The sequence below is a fragment of the Neolamprologus brichardi genome, chromosome 11 (genome assembly GCF_056152115.1).
Source record: "Neolamprologus brichardi isolate AB-2024 chromosome 11, ASM5615211v1, whole genome shotgun sequence".
In the NCBI taxonomy this organism is placed as follows: Eukaryota; Metazoa; Chordata; class Actinopteri; order Cichliformes; family Cichlidae; genus Neolamprologus; species Neolamprologus brichardi.
Genome location: NC_142114.1, coordinates 7,920,853 through 7,941,026, shown reverse-complemented (window position 1 = coordinate 7,941,026; position 20,174 = coordinate 7,920,853). Strand labels below are relative to the sequence as shown.

The 20,174-nt window shown below is 37.9% G+C and overlaps 1 protein-coding gene across 5 annotated transcripts in view; it reads left to right on the top strand.

Annotated features, from left to right (window-relative positions):
* ulk4 (unc-51 like kinase 4) overlaps window positions 1–20,174 on the top strand; it is an 84,905-nt gene that overhangs the window by 24,734 nt on the left and 39,997 nt on the right. For all 5 annotated transcript variants that reach the window (XR_437056.3, XR_437057.3, XM_006794903.2 and 2 more), the window contains exons 19-21: window positions 7,955–8,116; window positions 8,696–8,881; window positions 11,561–11,688. Coding sequence is in view for 3 of the 5 variants with exons in the window: in XM_006794903.2 (XP_006794966.2) it covers window positions 7,955–8,116; window positions 8,696–8,881; window positions 11,561–11,688 (476 nt within the window). In the remaining 2 variants the exon portion in view is untranslated. The remainder of the gene's footprint in view (window positions 1–7,954; window positions 8,117–8,695; window positions 8,882–11,560; window positions 11,689–20,174) is intronic.

The window sequence follows — 20,174 nt, the reverse complement described above, 5'->3', positions numbered from 1 at the left end:
TTTGCAGTCTATGGGAAGAGCTTAAGCATGCCATGTGAACAAAATAAGCTAAAAAATTGAAGTGTTTAATGGCTTAGCTGTGAGAAGGTTGATGGAGAGAGGGCTACAACAGGCTACTGAGTAAAGTTGAATTTTGCTTGACAGGGGTGACCTGTTAACCCATGATGAAATAGCCAAAAATAGAGAGTACACGCACCCCATATAAAAGAATGAGCTGCTCCCATGGCATCAGTGTTGTCTTAAATGTCAAAAAATGTGAATTTAGATCTAGTCAGATGGTCTCTATTGATTTCTTTAAGGTTTAATGAATCCCTTACCCTAAGGAAAGCAAAGTGAAGACAATATGAGACTAGTTGACAATTCTGTCACATATAAGGCTAGATTTGGTCCAGTTTTTATATAAAAATATTGATCAGTATAGCTAATTAGTTTTTAGATGAAATATTTTTAGTAGCTAAGGCACAGAGCCAATTTGTTGGTTTGTCAGTAGAGCGATATGGTGGAGGAAATGGGGACTGACAGAAATGAAGAAAGAAGGATCAGTGTAGTGGGGAAGGGGGTGGAGATGGCAGGGAGAAAGAGAGAAAGTTGTAGTTGGACAGGGGGAGTGGATGGCATGGAGTGAAAGGCAGGTTTCCAGGCCAGACTGAGCTACAGGAAATTATTTATGAGTCTGAATAAGATGATGCTTCAACTGCCTAAGATGAAAAGTGTATGTGTGAATATATGTGTGCGTGTGCGCGTGTGTGCAAAAAAAGTGATGTGTGAACAGTATTGCAGTGATAGAAGCCACGGGGCCAAAGGCAGAACTCCCCCTTACACACATGGATCCTTACATACAAACATACATACACACACAGCGGTGGTGGGCTTATTAATGATTTAACACTATCTTCCACAAAGGAGAGGAGACCAGAGGGGGATGTCGTGGGCCCTACCCTTTTGTCTAACATAGGATGACCATTGTATATGCATGAACACACACACACACCTAGCGTTAATGTTAGTAAATGTGTTATATAATAATGGATACTTACTCATCGTATTCTTCAGAATCCTTTTTTAGAATTAATCCCCATGTTTAGTGAACAAAAAATGAAGGAAAATAGGCCAACATATGACGCAGTATAACCTAAGTTTATATTATCTTTACTTATTATATTATTGTTTTTCATAGACAATCGAGCCTTTAACTCTTTTGGAGTAAAAAAAAAAAAAGGGTTGAAATTTGGCACAGTGATTTAGGGCACTCCTTGCTAGCTTTTTCTGTGGTTGTGGACAATTAGATGGAAGGTTCCTGCCTGAGTAAAAGGATCCAGATGTATCTACCTGAAATTAAAAGCTTGCAATGAAAAAAAAGTAATGTATTTTTTCGTTAGTTCTGCCTTAAGCACAATTAGAAACAAACACAATCTGACTTTGCTAACAACATACAGAGATGTACATCTCTGTCTTTGGATGAATACAATGAATAATTACTCAGATCTCAGTCTGGAAAATCAATCCCTCCATTTATCCATGCATCCATCCATTTTCTGCTTCTGCTGCTAGTTTCGAGTCTTACGAGGCGTAGTTTAAGCAGAGAAACCCAGATCTTTGTCTCTCCACCTGGGAACACTTTGAGGTTCCCAGGTCATCCAAGAGATGTTCTCCAGTATGTCCTGGTCTGCTCCAGTGCCTCCTGCTGACAGGACATGTCTGAAATTCTTCATCTCATTTCTTTGGTCAACACTCAGCGCTAACTACTGAACATAGCTCAACTGATAAATGGACAGCTTTGATTTTACACTTGGTCTCCCTTCACCATAACAGCCTGGCACAGTGTTGGTACTTGAGAAACTCAACAAGTACCAACACTTACTCAGTCTCAACTTGGATTGGTCAGTCTGACTTGTCTTACTTTGCAAAAAATGAATAATCATCTTTTTCAGTAATTCTGTTGTTGATTTTAACATTGACCACATGCTTGCTTGGTTATGTAGCATTTTCCAGCTTTCTGAATCCTTATTATGCTTCTTCTAAGGCCCTGTCAGGTATGGCTCTTGAGAAGACTAGACTTTCACAAGACACACTGTATGACTTTTTTTTTTTATGACTTTTTTTTTATAGGTAGGAGCATTTCTACAACCCACTCTTTCATTCGCATCCCTTTAACTGGAGGATCTGACTTCAAGTAGCTTTGGGAGAAATCATTAGCATAGAGGTTCTTTTGCTTATCCCAGTCTGGACCAAGAGATTTCTATGTTGAATAAAGGTATAGAAAAGGAGTTTTTATATTGGTGTTAGTTTAGTCGTATAGTGTTTTTCCGTAACGCTGGGATGAAGCTCATGTGCCAAGTTGAGATGGTGTCTCACTGAATTGTAAAACTGCCAAGGAAATGTGCATCTTCATGGGTTGTTTGTTTTTGTTTTTTTTGGTTTTTTTTTTTGGGGGGGGGGGGGGGGGGTTGTTTTTTTTAAAGGAAAGGAACATTTTTGCTTCCTGTTTGACTGAAATCTCATGAAACTCACGATTGAAACTCACCACACCACAGTGGGTCTGAATGGTTTCGCTAATAGTTCTTTACATAATTGTTAGCTAAAACATATGTTTGAATTTTAGCAATGATGTACCGTTGGCTTCATTTGATCAAGTGGAGTTCAGAGCACTACTTCAGTTCATGCAATACTTAATTTTCTTTACAAAAAACCCCCAAAACTTTAATTAAATTAAATTATTTGCATGGTCATATTTATTTATTTATTTTCAAGTTTTGGCAAAATTGGCAGAGATACCCAGCCAATCAAATTTGGCACAAAGCTGTGAGATGAGAAGTAGTATCTTCAAATTTCCTTTTGTTGACATAAAGGTGAAGAAAATTGTATGATTTGACCATTTGGAGGCGCTGCAACAAGCTTCCCCATAACATGCTTCCATCCAGGCTATTGACCGGATCAAGTTGCCTCAGTGACAGTGGCCTATTGAACCTTTTGTCCCCTCCTCAGTGCTTGCAGCTATATTTAATATGTACCGGTATGTTTTTCTTTTTTTTGTGACATATTGGTTTTCCCACCTAATTGGTCCTTTCCCACATCTCTATTACTTGTGCATAAATTTTTTCTCCTGTCAGCTATTTTGTCCAAGTCAGCTTATAAGCCTTTGTTCCTCGATGTTTACCTGTTTGTCTACAAGCCTGTGTTTCTCTTTGGGGTGTTAGATGTGTAGTGTGCGAGGTCAGTAGACAATGTCTGCGTTGCTGCCATGGGGGCTTATTCAAAACCAGGTGCACTGGCTTCTAAAGGATTTTAAATGGAAAGAGAAACCACATGAAACGTGAAAAAGTGTGCTTAAACATGCACAAGATTTCAACTCAAGAAAGTGATTTAGTTTTTCTGATCTGCTTGTCTTTGTACTTCAGACTCAGCAGACAGGTGCAAACATGTTTGGATATAAATCTAATCCACTGATCAACATTTAAAGACAGGGTTTTATTGTTCAGTATCAGCCCAGCCTTTGAAGTCTTTCATTTGAATTTTTTGTTCTTTTTATTTTGCCAGGGGTTCAAAGCACATAAATCTTTCTGTGGAAAAAGGAAGATTTTTTTTAAAGTTTAAACTACTTGCCATAAAGCCAGTTAGTCATATTGATTTCTGATGAAACCGATTGTTTCTATTTTTGGTAATTCTGAGTTTAAACCTTACAAACTTAAATTTGTATGCTTTGCTTTCCTGTTGCTTGTGTTAAATCTGGCCAATGCACTCCTGGAAAGCTGAATTAATCATCGTAACATTTTGTTTCTTATATTTTTACAGTTATTATACTGCTATTGTGCTATAGACCAAAGGAAAACCTTTGGTCTAGCTTTGTAGGTTTTACCCGAGATCATGACTCTATTTTCCCTATAAACTCTGTAACCTCTTCTAAGGTCAGAATCAATCGTATTTTAATCTGTCAATGATTTGGAATTTGTGAAATGTTTTATTCATTTTTGTGCATTTTTACTTTTGGGGGGACAGGACAGTACAGTAGACAAGAAAGGTGGAGAGAAAGTAGGGGGAATGACACACAGGAAATAGCCTGGGGCAGACTTGAACCTGGGCCTCAGCAGGTGAGCCATATGCCCTCTGGCATGTGGTTCACCTGTTCAACCAGTAAGCTACACTTTTTAATTTAACAATAACTAACAATAACTTAAACAATAGCTGATAATGCTAGAAATATAATTAATATTAGTACATGTTTTGGAATTCAAAGCCCTGTATCTCTGATTTAGTCCAACACAGCAGAAGAGGATACCAAAATATACCAAACACATCCCTGGTGTCTGTAAACTAGAACAAGCAAAGAGCATTGTCTTGTCTTGTCAGCTGAGGTCATGAAGTGAAATTGCAGTGCTGTCATTCCAATTACCAGTAAAATGACTCTGGCAGTTGCAACTTGATTCTGAATTTTAATAGCTCATAGAATTATTGATAGAATGAGGCTTAGTATACCACATTTTCCCAACCTAATTATTTCATCAGTTCCTTAACTCAGAACCAAGAAGTTGACATTTTTCTTTTTGAGTGAAATACTATGGCACACACTAAATTGTAACATATGCCTTTAGTAGTCTACCTATAATTGCATCTGTGGTCTCATGTGTTAGAGCATGGTTAATAGTTGATCCCCAGCCCCTCCACATGCCAAACTGTTGTTGGGCAAGATGTCAAGATGGGGGTAAATCTATCTTTAATGGCTGCTGTGTGTCCAATGGGGATGCAAGTCATAGTTTGTTACTGACAGAATATATCTGAGGTTACGTTTACAAATACGGATTAGCTTTACCTCTCTCTCACCTTACTGTGCTGATCATTTATAAGTGTTACAATATTTGGCATCGCAAAATGCCTTAAGGGATTTTTTCCCCATTATTTTGTTTTTGTTTTAGGAGGCGTGATGCAAAAGTGATTTTAAATGGAGGGTGACGCCTCCTCTAGATCTTCTTCTGCCTCATGAAACTAAGTGGTGATGGGATGGTGATAAGTGGTGATATAGTTCCAGATTTTAAAATACATTAGGCTCGGCCATAGGTATAGCTCTGGTATATAGTTCTTACTCTACATTTGAAAAACAAATCCCTAGTATATCTTTTATTGTCTCACAAGTGGCAGTAGTAGCCCTGATCCATTTAGCAACAGAGTAGCATTACGGAGGGTGGATTACCTTGAAGAGTGCACAGTAAATTAACGCCCCACCAATATGCACTGAACACATTGAGCTATTACTAACAGTACAGGCCTGAAAGGGGAAAATTAACTTTAGTCGGTGGTAGAACCTCCTTTAGGAGCAACAACCTCAATCAGACACTTCCTGTAGATATTTCCACAACAATGAGGAGACTCTTGGGGCCATTCCCATTACGGCCTGTCTTAGCTGAACAACCTTCATGTGCAGAGGATGTCAGTCGGTTAAAATCAGGGTACTGACTTTAGGTTAATGTCTAGTTGCATCATTTTGTTCTCACAATGCTCCATCCACCCTGGTTCACAGTTGGGATGATATTTTGGTGATGGTGTGCGTCTCCTTTTTTCTTCTTCTCCATACATGATGTTATACATTTTTGTCTCAGAGTATCAGCCTAGAGGTGTTTGGAAAAAAATGGAAAGCAGTGATTTGACAAACACTGGTTACTTTTGTGACTTTTTCTTATTTAAAACAATTTATTTATTTATTTATTTTTTGTTCTAGGAGTTGGTGATATAGTCTTCTGATCTCATTTACCTAATTGAAACACCCAACTCTAAATAGCTTCTGGAGAAATTGTTTACAGAGCGGTTCATATTCCAGCCTGACCATCTTATGACTTCATATGTTCAAAGACATGACAAGTAAAAGTATGTTTCTTTAGTTCAGTCTTGTTAATGCTTGTTAACCCCTCAAGCTCTTTTCTGAACTGAACAGTTTCCATCATATTACAGGCCTCTTTATAGAACAAAATGAGCAAAAATATTTTTATTGGTCATATACCCAGATTATTGGAAGAACAATTGTAAAAATGTTACTTACTAATTTATTTGAGCTTACCTCTCTGGGAATGTAAAGTCTAACTAGAGCTATAAGGATAATATAATGAGAGTACTTATACTGGGAGACATTATAGTGCGAATGACTTACTCTTTTCTCTGTCTGCTGTATTTCTCTCTGCATCATAATGATGGAATTTCTTGCATTAGCAACTTGTTTCTCACCACATATAAGGATATCTCTCTCACTCTATCTCTCTCACTCTTTGTCTTTAACACCCCTCCTCTTCTCTGTGTAGTTCTTGGCAGGGCTACAGTCTATTAAACACACAGACAGTGGGTGCTCCCCCGTGGGCTCATTAGTGAGCTGGCCCGCACGGCCTGGGGAATGCTGGAACAGACCATTCTGTCAGTTCCCGGAGGGGTGCCAGAGGATTCATTATGCCGTTGTTCAACATAGTCTCTTGGTGGTGAATAGTGCAATGTGATGTTCTATATTGGATTAATAGGTCATCTATTTAAGATATTAGTCTTGATTTTGTTTCCATATACTTGTTGTATGTCGTATGTGATGTATGACATGAAATAACCAAGGCTTGCAGCCTGATCACAGATGCTTTCTTCAATGTCACAGGTAAATGTGTCCACAAGAGAACAAACTTTTTAACACCTAAAATTACATTTTGCCATTTTGTGATGAACATAAGCCAAATGATTTATCCTTTTTTTTCAAGAGAGGATTAATACAAAATGTTGTTATTGTATTTTGGGACCAAAGGATATTCTTTGACACAGTCAGAGCACATTATGTAAAAACTTCAACTTAGGTCTAATGTGAACATCATTTCAAAATGACATGATATGAGTTCAGTTGTTTTTGAGGGAAAAAATATTTTTTGTATCAAGTATCACTGTTATTGTTTCGACTTTGTCTTAAGTATCGCATTCTTTATACTTACTTTATAAACAAAAGTGTTGACGTTGTGAACTGTACAACAGCTTTTAAGTATAAACTGATGTGTTTTTCAGAATTAACATAATACATTTCCAGAGTGAAATAAATGTTTCAGCTGTTCGTATGAGCCTTTACCACAAAATATTATTAGCTGTTTTTGTATGAATAGGCTCTATCGTATCCCACATCTAGGGAGATTGCGTGTAAATGATGTAACACAGTGAAACACAATAATAACTTGACAGAGGCAATCACTTCTGTTCTACTTCCTGGCTTTCTCCACAATGACATTCCTGGAAAACTAATTTCCTCAGCCACAGACATTTCATTAGCCCATTGTCTGAACACTGACAACTATTCTCTACTGAAGCAAAGGTGTGTGGGCACATACAGTATACACATCGAATATGCACACAAACATGTTAATACACAAGTTCACTCATACATACGCACAGCTTCGGTCTCCGTTTTGTACTGAGATGTCACTGAGAGCTAATCTAATTGTCAGTTTGTGATTTTATTACTTTTTTTGTACATCATGGCCACATTTTTCAGTAATCGGGTTTTAGGTGTTGAATTTAACAATCAACCAGAAAATGCTGAACCCTTATCATTATTATATACTCTGCTATTAAGATGCACACCAGTATGAAAGCTTAGCTTTACACATGTGTGACCTTCACCAGTTGATTGTGCTGGCACACAAATTGCTTCTAGCACAGGCAGTGGTAAAACAACAACTTTTTCTGTCTGTATTGTCTCTGTTTATGTTTCTAAGTGTTTCTGCTTGGTATTCTTTGTCTTTGCTGAAGGACAACTGTTGAGGTTTTTGTCACTAGCCTGTTATTATAAGTGTAGTTGGTAGTGTAGTCAGTGCCACCTTAATTTGATCATTTTACTATATGCTACATACTTAAATTATACATTACCTCGTGTAGTCCCAGTGCAGTTAGCTGATCTCTATGTCAGAGTTGATATACATGATTTAGAAATACATTTATGTTTGTCTTTCAGGATGACACTACAGTTCATCATATGACAGCAAAAGCAATAGAGAACATATCAACAGTGCTGTCTGGTCCCTCCCATCACCTGGTCACCACAGAGATAGGCTCCGCCCTGTGGTACCTGTTCACTCACTCCACTGTGGAGGCTGTCAGAGTCACTGCTATTTCTGTAAGCTCACACATATAAAGATATATCATAGATGTACAGCTAACTTTGTAAGAGCTATAAAGATATAGTAAAAAAAATGTGATTAATACAAGTTGACTTTGAATAATTCAAGCTGATTTCACAAACTTATTTGCATCAGCTGTATATATTACGCAAAGTTAAAGCAGCCAAATGTGCTTGACTGTTTGAATTTCTTGTATTGCTGTTATAGTCTGCTAAAAAATAATTAATTCTGATGCGATTCTCCTAGTGAACCACAAGTAATGAATATCAACTACTTTATTATGATGCGTCACAAACCACATACTTTCTGAAACTATACCAACTTTCTCTACCCACTTTATTATGATGGACTGTGTATTAATTCAGGCCATGTGAAACATTTGATATCCCACATCTCCCACTGTCAGGCTTTGAACTATATTAATGTTTTTCTTAATGGCACAGTCATTTGTTATTCCATAATATGTATCACTGGACACTTGTTCCTTCACTAATGGCAAGGAATTTCAGTGCTATGTTACAGAGGAGCGTACATTATCTCTGTGTGTGTGTGTGTGTGTTTTTCTGTTTTTCCAGTCTATTTCTAGGCTAACCCGGGTGGTCCCAGCAATCTTCCTATCAGTAATTGACACCTGTGGTCCAGCAGCCATCTTGGAGGGCATAGGGGGTGCTGGAGCCCGGGTCCAGCAGCACCTGCTCACTGCTGTGGCCGCTGCCTTGCTCACCTCATGCACTCAAACACACCGTGTCACACAGAACAGGGTATGTGTATCACTTGTGTAACGCGTCCAGCTACACGTACAAACCACAGCATTAGGTACACCGGTTAACAGCTTCTTAACACAAATATTTAATTTGATAGTCACTTGGCAACACGTCTGTACAGTTAGGCATGTAAACCTATAAAAATATGATCAGCACTGTTGCCTCACAGCAAGAAGGTCCTGGGTTCATCTCCACCATCTGGCTGGGGCCTTTCTGTGTGGAATTTTCATGTTTTCCCTGGGTGAATGATTTGCAAATCTCATGAAGTTATATTTTATTGAGAATAAAACAAAGAAGACTTATTAACTGTTTAATCTGAGAACACACCACACCACAGAACAGTTTGCCTCAGTCCATTTTAAATGAGCTTTGGCTCACAGAAGGTGGTGGATCATGCTTCTTTGCATGACAGAGCTTTAACCTGCACTTGTTGATGACACAGTGAACTGTGGTTCTGGAAGTGTTCCTGAGACCATGCAGTTATTTCCGTGAGAGAGAACTGTATTGGGCATGAAGAGCACCATCCAATATTGATTTTCAGCCTTGTCTCTTAGACATAGAGATTTTTTCCAATTCTCAGAAGCCTTTGATGATATTATGTACTGAAGCTGATGAGCTAATCACAATATTTGGAATTGTACAACTTGTGGAACATTTTCAGAATAATTTTCCACAATTTGTAGATCCAGTGTTTTGAGTAGAGTAAAGTAGGAATTTGGTGTAAACAATGTGAAAGCATGTTTTTTGGTGTAATGGTGTAGAGCGTATTTTCTTGGCTCACTATATAAACTCTATATAAATCAATGCCACAAACAATGAAAGCATTTCTGAATGTAAGAATGTGTCTAACCTATTATTAGCGAGGTGTACCTAATAAAGTATTGGGTGAGTGTATATTTTAATGTATAGCAACAAAAAAAGTGTGTCTCAGAAACCTAGACACAAACAACCATTGTGGTAAAATTGCTAGAGCATTATTTGACAGATGATTTGGTGGTAACATCACTACAAGGAAAGGGTTGATTTTTAGTTCATGTGAGGAATGTCTCTAATTAGGGAGTTTTACACAGTGGCTGAGGGATACAAACACTCCTGGATAACTACACAACAACACCAAGAACAAACGAAACTGGCCTTCTCAGATTCCTAACGTCTTCACACTGTTTTTACCACTCTCTTTCTCTCTTCCACACAGTTCATGAACTGATGCTGAACTGTTCATGAACTAATTTGTCAGGAATTGCTTATTTAATTTTTCATAAGACAGTCCATCAAGTGTGTATGTGATGTGCTAATCTTGGTAAGGCAGAGGAGCTGAAATTGATTTGAAGGTTTTAACTTGAAGTCTAGCATTGGTAATTGACTCTGAACTGAATTTATTTGCATTGAGTATTTCCAATTTAACACCAGAATACAAACTTAGTACTTCAACTCTGCTCTAATTATACAATGATATGCATTCACCCTCCAATCCCCTCCCCCCCACACTTTCCCTTGGCACAAGGACAGACAGACCAAGAGTTTGTTTACACAGAACTCTGTTAGTGTGTGTGTGTGTGTATGTGTACATGCATGTGAGTGAGTGACTGTGTGTGTGTGTACACTCAAGCAGAAGCGTTAATTTGTTGAGTGTGTCAGTATCTAGGCTAATTGGCTGAATGAACATGCTGTAGCCTTCTACTTCAGCAAAGCATTATGGGTAGTGGGGTGGGACTTATCAGCAAGGCACACACTACTGGGCTTTTGAAATTAATTAACTTAGTGTGTAACTCCATAAACACACATGTATACACATGCTTTCTCATTGCTGAGACACACACACATTCAGTGGTGCTGGTGATTATGATAATGGTAATGAAGGGTGGTCAGTCAAAATGTTTTCCAACCAGTTACTGCTGCTGAGTGAATAGTTGTTGTAGCTGTAGGCATGCGAGTTTGTGTATGTGTGTCTAGTCTGGGCTGATTAATTTTTAGCTTGTTATACGTACATTTTCGGAAAAAAAAAATTAAGAAATGAACATGTTATTAGTTTGGATATTTTTCTCTTTTCTGTTGATTTCTGTTTCTTGTGATAAGGTGATATTAGGACAGCAAAGTCCTTTTTTCTCTTTAAACTTTAAATTTACCAGAGTACTTATTATGTTACCAAATTAACATTTTCAATTAAATATTTGTTCTTAGCAATATTAAAATCTGTAAACTTTTTTGACTATATATGATTTTGTCTTAATTACAAAGCTTAGTTTTGTTTTGGTTTGAGGGGGTTTTGGCAGCAGCAGAATAATTAGCAGTTGCACACCACCAAAAACACCAGTCAACTTGAAGTATTGGTTTTACAGTGAGTCTGTTTGTGTGTGGCAGAATGTGGTCCTTTTGACATCTTCTGTAGTAACACAGTACTTTGTCTGCTGTTAATTTGTCTGTGTGTGTGTAGCTTCAGAATGAGCATTAATTGAAGTAAAAAAAACAGACAATAATTGTTGTGTTCAGCTTTTTTTTGTTTCTTTACATCTTACAGAGCATCTGATCTTTTTTGGAAACCTGGTTGCAATTCATAGAATAGTAGATGTGTCCAGGACCACATTTTCCCTTAATCCTACACAAACACACAATACTAGCTATGTTGCCAGAGGATGTAATCTGTTTGAGGAATAATTTGAATTTCCTTGCTTTTAGGATTTGGTTTTGAAAGTGCTGCGTTGTCTAGAGAGTCCGTCTACGATAACAAGAGCCAAAGCATTACTACTGCTTCTTCTGCTCATACAAGACAACAGACACACACTGCTTTACTGCTGTCAAAACAGGTAAATAAACATACAGTACACATCCACATGCCAACAGTGCACACACGTACCAACAATATGTACTTGTGTAAAAACAGGTAATCATAATATACATATTGTTTTATCTGACCATGTGAGCAACAGCTACAAAGTATGATGTGTGTGGTTGAATCTCACGAGTCAGGTCTTTATAAACAGCTCTATGAGCCACATTGCTAGATGAAACAATTAGAAAGTAATGTGTGTGACCTTCCCAGTAGTAGCTTTGAAAAAGACGTTAACTAGATGCAATCATGGTGCAATTTTGAATAATAATTCAATTTTGTCAATTAAAGAATCACTGCTTTTAATGAATTGTATTGCAACACACTAATAACACATTAATCTCGTTTCGGGTAGTGAGATTGCTTTCTTAACTTACCACATTTCACTGTGCACCCTGCAACTGTCTAACTGTACTGAGATTCAGACCAGTGAAACTCATACTTAACTCCTCTCAGTCTGTCAGACCACTGGCTAATTAGTTTCTCTGGAATGTAGTTGCCAGTGTTCACACATAGGCTGAGCTGTCAGAGAACAAACAAGTAGCATTTGTGAAATCCATTTCAGGGTGGGATTGCCCTTTAATTATTTAGCTGTAGCTTTCAGTATGAGAGTGTGTTCTCATACCGAGCCTCACCACAGCTAAAACGAAATTCCCTTTTCAGTATACTTTGTGGGTTGGCAAATACAAGATTGTGTTTTGGTTTTGCAATTTAATAATGTTCACTTGGAAGAAACTATTGTATGTACAACAGTTAGTTTAACACCTATTTAAATAGATAGACTATGTATTACTCCAGCCAAGTTGGTTCCAATGTTATAACAGCTGGCTGACTGCACAGGAAGCAAAATGGTACATGCCACAGAATTTGTTTCAGTTTTAGAGCATTTCATGTTTTCTAGGCAATAAACTTAATTCAAGGTCCACAAAAAACTTTCTTTTTTTTTTTTTTTTTGCATCTTCAAGAGACTTCAGACCACATAATAAGTTTCAGGCTCACTGACAGACGTGATAGACCCCTCCTAAATATATTGCCCTTCACCAGCAGATCATATCATGAATACATTTACATCATACATTTTCTAAATGCTCGATTTGCGTTTGCCTAAAAAGAAAAGATGGATTCAGTGTGGTGGGCCAGAGGTTTGTTTCACAAAAATGCCTAACCAGTCATTGTTAACTCCCCTGGTGTTGTCTTCATTTTACCTTTCTCCTCCACTCCACCTCTCTCCAGATGTGCTGAAACTGCCAGCAAAATGCAGTATAGACTATCATAAGCACATTAAGTGCACATAAATCAGGCAAGTTTGCTAATATATTCTGTTTTTCCTCCTTTGGTTGCTGTAGAGGGAAAAACTGCATGTAATACTTAACTGTTACTCAACTCATTAAACTCATGGAAACTTTAAGTCAACAAATCTTACCATTCATGCATGTATTCATGTATCCGTTCATTCATCTGTGTAAGATTTCCTTTATGTAGCACAGAAACTGTGGGAATTAGATTACAAATGTATTTACCCTGCACCTCAAATGTATGATGCTTTATGCTATTGGAACTGTAAATTGATTATTAACTGATCATCTTGTGTTTAACAACACACTGTGCAATGCTATGAATGTGAATAGCTCATTTAATTAGATGCATGGTCATTATATATATGGTTGCTAGAAAAACATTTTGGAAGGATTTAGAATTATTAAGATATCTATACTGAATAATCATGCAGTGTGGTCTGCCCTATAATTTAGTACATTCCAGTGCAATCTGCCTAGACTAAAAACCCACAACCAGTTATACTTAATATCCTCCTCAATTAAGTGTATTGAATAATCTCCATGTAAGCTGGAAAGTACCCTTGGTACTTTAGAAAAAATGTGTGTTTAGTAAAATTAAATGTATTTGTTCATTAGTGAAAGCAACTAATTTCCTCTAGGTGCTTTTGAGTTTTCCACAACAATTGGTTTGAAATATTTCTGGGTTGTATAGATTGCACAGCCCATTTTAGGTTATGCCACAACAGGCTATGATGCCCACGTGGCCATTAATGATTAATTTTCTTTTCCCATTAAGGTATGGATTTCCTTTTTATGCTCTGTGGTCTTTTACTTGTTGCTTCACCTAACCCCTCCTAACCAGTACATGATCGATTGCTGCCCTGCCCTGCTCCTGTAAACGTTTTGGTACAATTTTTAGCATATTGTTCCCTCAGTGATTGCAAAGTGCCCAGGCCAATCCACAATGCTCCCTCCATCATGCTTCACAGCTGTATTTTTTCTCTGCAGTGTTGTTCTTCCTCTGATCTAATAATGAAAAACAGATGAGGCTTGTTTGTCTTATTGTAGACTCAGGAACACTCAGATTTTTAGTAGTGCTTTTGCATCCTCTTTCAGCTTTGTACATCTGTATAGTTCTTCTGAGGTCCTGTAAAAATTGCCCACACCAACCATTTGTTATTGAAAAGAGTAGACTTTGCAAGGTAATCATATGTATGCCTATTTATATGGAGGAGCACCTCTTTGCTTCCTATTTCATCAATTTATTCAAACATCTGAAATCTGTGTTTGTCTGTGGTTTTGATTTGACTGAAGGTCGGACCGTATTTTGTGAGTAATAAATGCAGAAAAAATAAGCATATTATTAAATATTTGATGTAGTTTTGTTATTTTACCCTGTTACACAAATAAAGCTGAAAATAGTGTGTTATACTACACTCATATATACATCAATGATTTGGTTTTTGATTCAAACTTTGGCTATAATTGACACAGTTTGTGCAAGAAAAGATGAGCCGGATGTGAGGAATAAAAGTTTTGGAATTGGATCTGGTATAGTGTGAGGAAATCCTGGAAAGCAAAACATAAAATTTCCCTCAGGGTGGAAAATAAAGCAGCATTTCCTTCTAAAATGTTGCTTTAAATATGTTGTTTTCAATTTTTAAATTGGCAGTGGCATGAATCTCTTTTAATGCATTTAATTTTTTAGTTGCTTTTAGGCCCAAATGTTCCAGCACATTGGATTCTGCTATATTAATTGCCTTAACACAGTAGCAACTGAAGTATAAACATCTATATACTTGAGGATCTAGTTGGTGTCCTCTGGAAATTATCAGTAACAGAAAGTGTAAATGAAGAACCATGATTACTTAGGATTGTTTCTGTTTGACCATTCACTCTGAGATAAACACAGGGCCAGAACATCAATTGCAACCCTGAACACAGCTTACAATGACTGTTAAGGAAGTTAATGTGATTTTTACCTCTTGCTTTCTCTTCATGTTTTTCCTCTGCCTGTTTCTTTTCTCTCCCTTCCAGTGTCCCCACACACATACACACTTAAACTCTTTATTTCTTTCCTCACACTTGCTCTCCCTCTCTTAGCTGAGTTAGAGCTGTCAGAGTTGACCTGTCTGTCTCTCTCCCACTGAGCACTCTGCATGATTCAACCGTATACAGAGACACACATCTTTTCCCCAGTCCTATTCTTTCCCAGGCACGTTGTGTTTAATTAGCTCCTCAGTAGCATGGAAATTGCTTCTGTTTTTGTTTTGTTTTTTTGGTCTCTGAGATAAAATTGCATGAGTCTTATTGAGAAAGTGTCAAGATTGTCATTGAGAGTGGAAAGTGATGGCTTTCAGCAGTGGAGAGGCATATGTACACAAAGCTGGGTCAGTAGTTTGTGTGTGTGCTTTGTGAGTCTCCCACAGCGACTACCATGAGGTGGCAGGTTTGTGTCTCTTTATGAAGCAATCTGGAAAATGGCTGCAAGAAAAGGTTGCAAGTTGGTTGATCCACTACTTTGATCCAGCCGAAATACCCCAAAAACTACTTTACAGTAGGTCCAAATCCTCTCATGGGATGCAAGATGAAAATATGCTTAGGCTGTGTTCCTGATTTTATTTTAGTTTCTAAGTCACAAACCTTCATGATTGCATCAGTTATAGCCCCTGAGCCCCTTCTTGTTTGCAGTGGTGATGGACAGGTTGTCAGATGAGATCAGGCAGGAGTCTCCATGGACTATGATGTCTACAGATGGCATTGTAATCTGTAGTGAGAGTAGGGAGCAGCTGGAAGAGAGCCTGGAGAGGTGGAGGTATGGTCTGGAGAAAAAAAGAAATGAAAGTCAGTAGAAACAATACGTGTGTGTGAATGAGAGTGAGACAGATGGAAAGGTAAAATTGCAAGAAATAGAGATGGCAAAGGTAGACGATTTTAAATACCTGTGTTCAACCACCCAAAGGACAATGCACAAGAGAGGTGAAGAAGAGAGTGCAGGGAGGGTGTAGTGGGTGGAGACGATTGTCAGTGGTCATTTGGGAAAGACAGAGACCAGCAAGAGTGAAAGGGAAGGTTTACAAGGTGGTAGTGAGACCTGCTATCATGTATGGTTTGGAGATAGTGGTACTGGTAAAAAGACAGGAGGCAGAGTTGAAGATGCTAACAATTTTATTGGGAGTGACCACAATGGACAAAGTCAAAAATTAGTTTATCAGAGGGACAGCTCAGGTGGAGCACTTTGGAGAAAAAGTTAGAGGGTCGAGGATGACATGAGGAAGGATCTTAGAGAGAAACCGATGGGTGTAGTAAAGGAGGATGTGCAGATGGTTGGTGCGACAGTGGAAGATGATAGGAATAGGGTGAGATGGAGGTAGATGGATACACCCTGATGACCCCGAAAGGGTGCAGCCAATAGAAGAAATCGTCAAAGACCTTCATGGAACAGAACTTTTTTTTTCCAAAGATTTATTTATTGCTTTTCCAAAAGTATTTTAAACAAGGAAGACAGAGAAAAATAAAATGAAATAAAATAAAGGAGAAAATGAATACAAATTGAGTGTGTAATAATAATAATGCATGCTCATCACGTATAGACGGTGTGCGTAAACACACAGATACGGATATATGCACTCACCCATGGAGATATACCTATATATTGTTTAAAAAAACACCACACAAAAACAAGGGAACAGACAGTGCTCAAAGATCAGGTACAACACAGTGAGACATTAGGTTTAAGTTCGTTACTCCAGGGTTTTTGGCGGGAGTTTAGTCCAAGGATTTCAAGTTAGTTAGAAAGGCATCCGACAAAACGGCTGCAGCAATGAGCTGTGTCCTCTTCCATTTCAGTCCATTTAATTTCACATCTCCATCTCCTGCCCTTCCATTGAACAGTCCAGCATATGCAAGCTCCCCAGGTTCTCTTCAAAAATCACAGCAACACATCTCCCGTACAAGTTAAATGGGTACAGTCATAACTGTTCACTGTCGGTCATCTCCTCACATTCCAAAAACAACAAAAAATTTCCCCACATCTTTTTAAAGGAAGCATGTTTACCCTTAATCACAGACGTAAGTTTTTCCAAACAAGGGATTTCGACAATGTCAAAAGCGAAGTTCTCAAGTGTGGTCTAGTAATGGATCTCCATGATTTGGCTATGCTATATTTTACCGGTAACAGGCAGTAGATTGTAGTATTTTGGTGAACTTTGCTCAGCTGGCTTTCAGTGGGGAAAATCCCTAGGATACATAATTTAGGACACAGATTCAGCTTAACACCTGTAATACGCGCACTGACAACTAAAACTTCTTTCCAAAACTTTTGGATTTCTGAACATTCCCATAGACAATGCATCAGTGTGCCTTTATCCCCACATTTAACACATATGTCTGGAGTTTTAGGGTCAAATTTGTTTAACAATGTTGGGGTGACATATGTTCTCATTAGCCATTTATATTGGATGGTTGGAGGTTGCTATAAAAGCAGGATATTAAGCCCTTCTTCAGCTGATGGTTTATTTCTATGTCCTCTAATGAGGTAAGAGTGGGCAGTGTTAGGGATTTTTGAGTGTTTGAAATAGCGATGGACCGATCCGATATTACGTATCGGTATCGGTCCGATACTGACGTAAATTACTGGATCGGATATCGGAGAAAAATAAAAAAATTTAATCCAATCCATTAAATATCAAAAAAGCACCTCGCAAAACTTGCGACATGGCGTAACTCGGCCCATAACCGTAGCACATCGCAGCAGTACGGGTCACGTGATAGAGCGGTTGTGTGTATTTGTAGCCTTGCTAGCAATCTGGCATTTCATCTCCGAGGAAGTTTTCCCAGAGAGAAGTAAAGCAAGTGTGTAAGTTCATCTCTGAATGTTTGTAAAGCATTCCCGCGTTAAGCTTAACAACCGATATATGGAGGGACTGCCTCTCTCTCCCTCTCCTGCTGCTACTTCAGTCGTGAAACTGATTAATGATCAGCTGATTGGCTTTTCTGTCGCGAGTCCGTCTCTCTTGTTTGTTTATTGCTCACTTCGCACCAGAAAGAGGAAACCAGTGGCTGAACAACAGCAGCACGTTTAAGCTTGATAAGCTGTTGTTAGAATTTATTTAATATTACTTTCTACACCAGGATCCTTTTCTACATAGCTGACGGCTGGTAACTGTGCAGGGGCGGATCTAGCAAAGTTTAGCCAGGGGGACCGATAGGGCATGAACAGGGAAAAGGGGTGCACAAAGACATACTTTTCTTTCTTATTCTCATTTAAAATGTCTAGCTTTTAATAAATAATTATCCGAATCTTACACCCAAAGTTTTAATCTGATGTAAACTGTATAGAAGTCCATTACTGTATATATTAACTATTAAGTCTAATATACCCTAGTAAGTACTTTTTCCTTTGGGAAGGTACAATCTGTGCAGTCTGCAATTTTGTTGAAGAAAGATGTTGAATTTATTTAATTATTCTTGAAAAATAACTGAGTTCTGTGTATTTTGTTTTCACACTGCATCAAATTATAGTTTATTACGTCAATTAAGCATCATGAGGTGGAGGGTGGGGGGTTGTTCCCTATTTTTTATTTTTTTATTTTTTTGCTGGGAGTTTTAGAACAATATTAGTTAGGTTGCTTACTCTTTAAAATACCAGAATAGGGAGGATGGAGTAGGTTTAAGTTTATTAGATTGATCAGTATTGCTGAACTATGAAATATTTTGGGTGCAGTGTATTTTTTGCATACAGGTATAACAGAATAGCTTTAGTGTTTGTTTTTTTTAACTTGAGTATGAACTTATACAAAAAGCAGCAAGATATTAAAAAAACTGTTTTATTGATTAAAAAACACACTATATCGGATTCATATCGGTATCGGCAGATATCCAAATTTATGATATCAGTATCGGACATAAAAAAGTGGTATCGTGCCATGTCTAGTTTGACATAAAGCTTCTGATTTGAAGAAATGTTTAGTTGGAATGCCAAATTTCCTTTGTCCTTGTCAAATAGGTCTGCAACTTTGCACAAGCCTCTGGCAGCCCACACTTTAAAACCCAAATCTTTCCAACTGGGTTCAAAGGTCTTATTACCCCAGATAGGCGAGAACTGCGATAGTGCTTGTGTCTCATTTTTAAACTTAAGTGCATCAAACCAGACACGACTGGTATTTTTAACAAACGGATTCAGTGTATCTTTCATCAAATCTTTATATTTTGCTGAGTACAGGCAAGAACTGAGCAGTAAGGGGGTGCTTGTCCTTTCTAAATTTACCCAGGATGAGGTTGTCGTTGAAATCCAGCATGAGGCTGTAGAGAGTTGGGCAGCCCAGTAGTACCATTTGAGGTTTGGAATACCCAGACCTCCCCTATCATACGGAAGATACATTAACAATAGACGTAGTTCGGCTCATCTGTTATTCCAAATGAAGTGAATATTGTTTTTGCCTTAGTGAAGAAGTCATCTGGAGGGCTGAGAGGAATGGCTTGGAAGAGATAAAGAAATTTTGAGAGAGCGTTCATCTTAAGAATGTTTATGCGTCCAATCAGAGAGATTGGCAGCATAGACCATCTATTGATTGATTCAACAACAGAGTTGATTGTTGGAACGTAGTTTGCGTGTACCAAATCATCTATTTTAGGAGTGATTTTTATACCTAGTAAGACTGTCTCTGGCAACTTGAAACATTGTTTGAATGAGTGGTTTCATTCTTTCAGAATGTTTAAAGAAGAGGATGGCCGATTTGGATTATTTAATTTTATAATCCAAGATGTTGCCGAAAGAGTTAATTGTTTTGAGTAGCTGAGCTCTTTAATTTGGACAGCATTAAAATAATGTCATCTGCGAACAATCCAATTTTGGACTCAATATTGTTTGTTCTGATGCCAGAGATATTTTGGTTGCTCCTTATGGCAATAGCCAATGGTGCAATTGCTAGTACAAAGACAAGAGGGAAAAGGGGGCAGCCTTGGCGTGTACCTCTACCTAGATTGAAGGGTTTAGATATAATGTTGTTGGTTGTAACTGAGGCTATAGCTGTATTATATAATATTTTGACCCAAGTCATAAAGTAACTGCCAAAGCCAAACCGAGAGAGTACTTTATATATGTTCGACCCTGTCAAAGGCTTTTTCTGCATCTGGAACAGGATCTTAACATGACATTAACATAATATGATACTTACTGCATGAA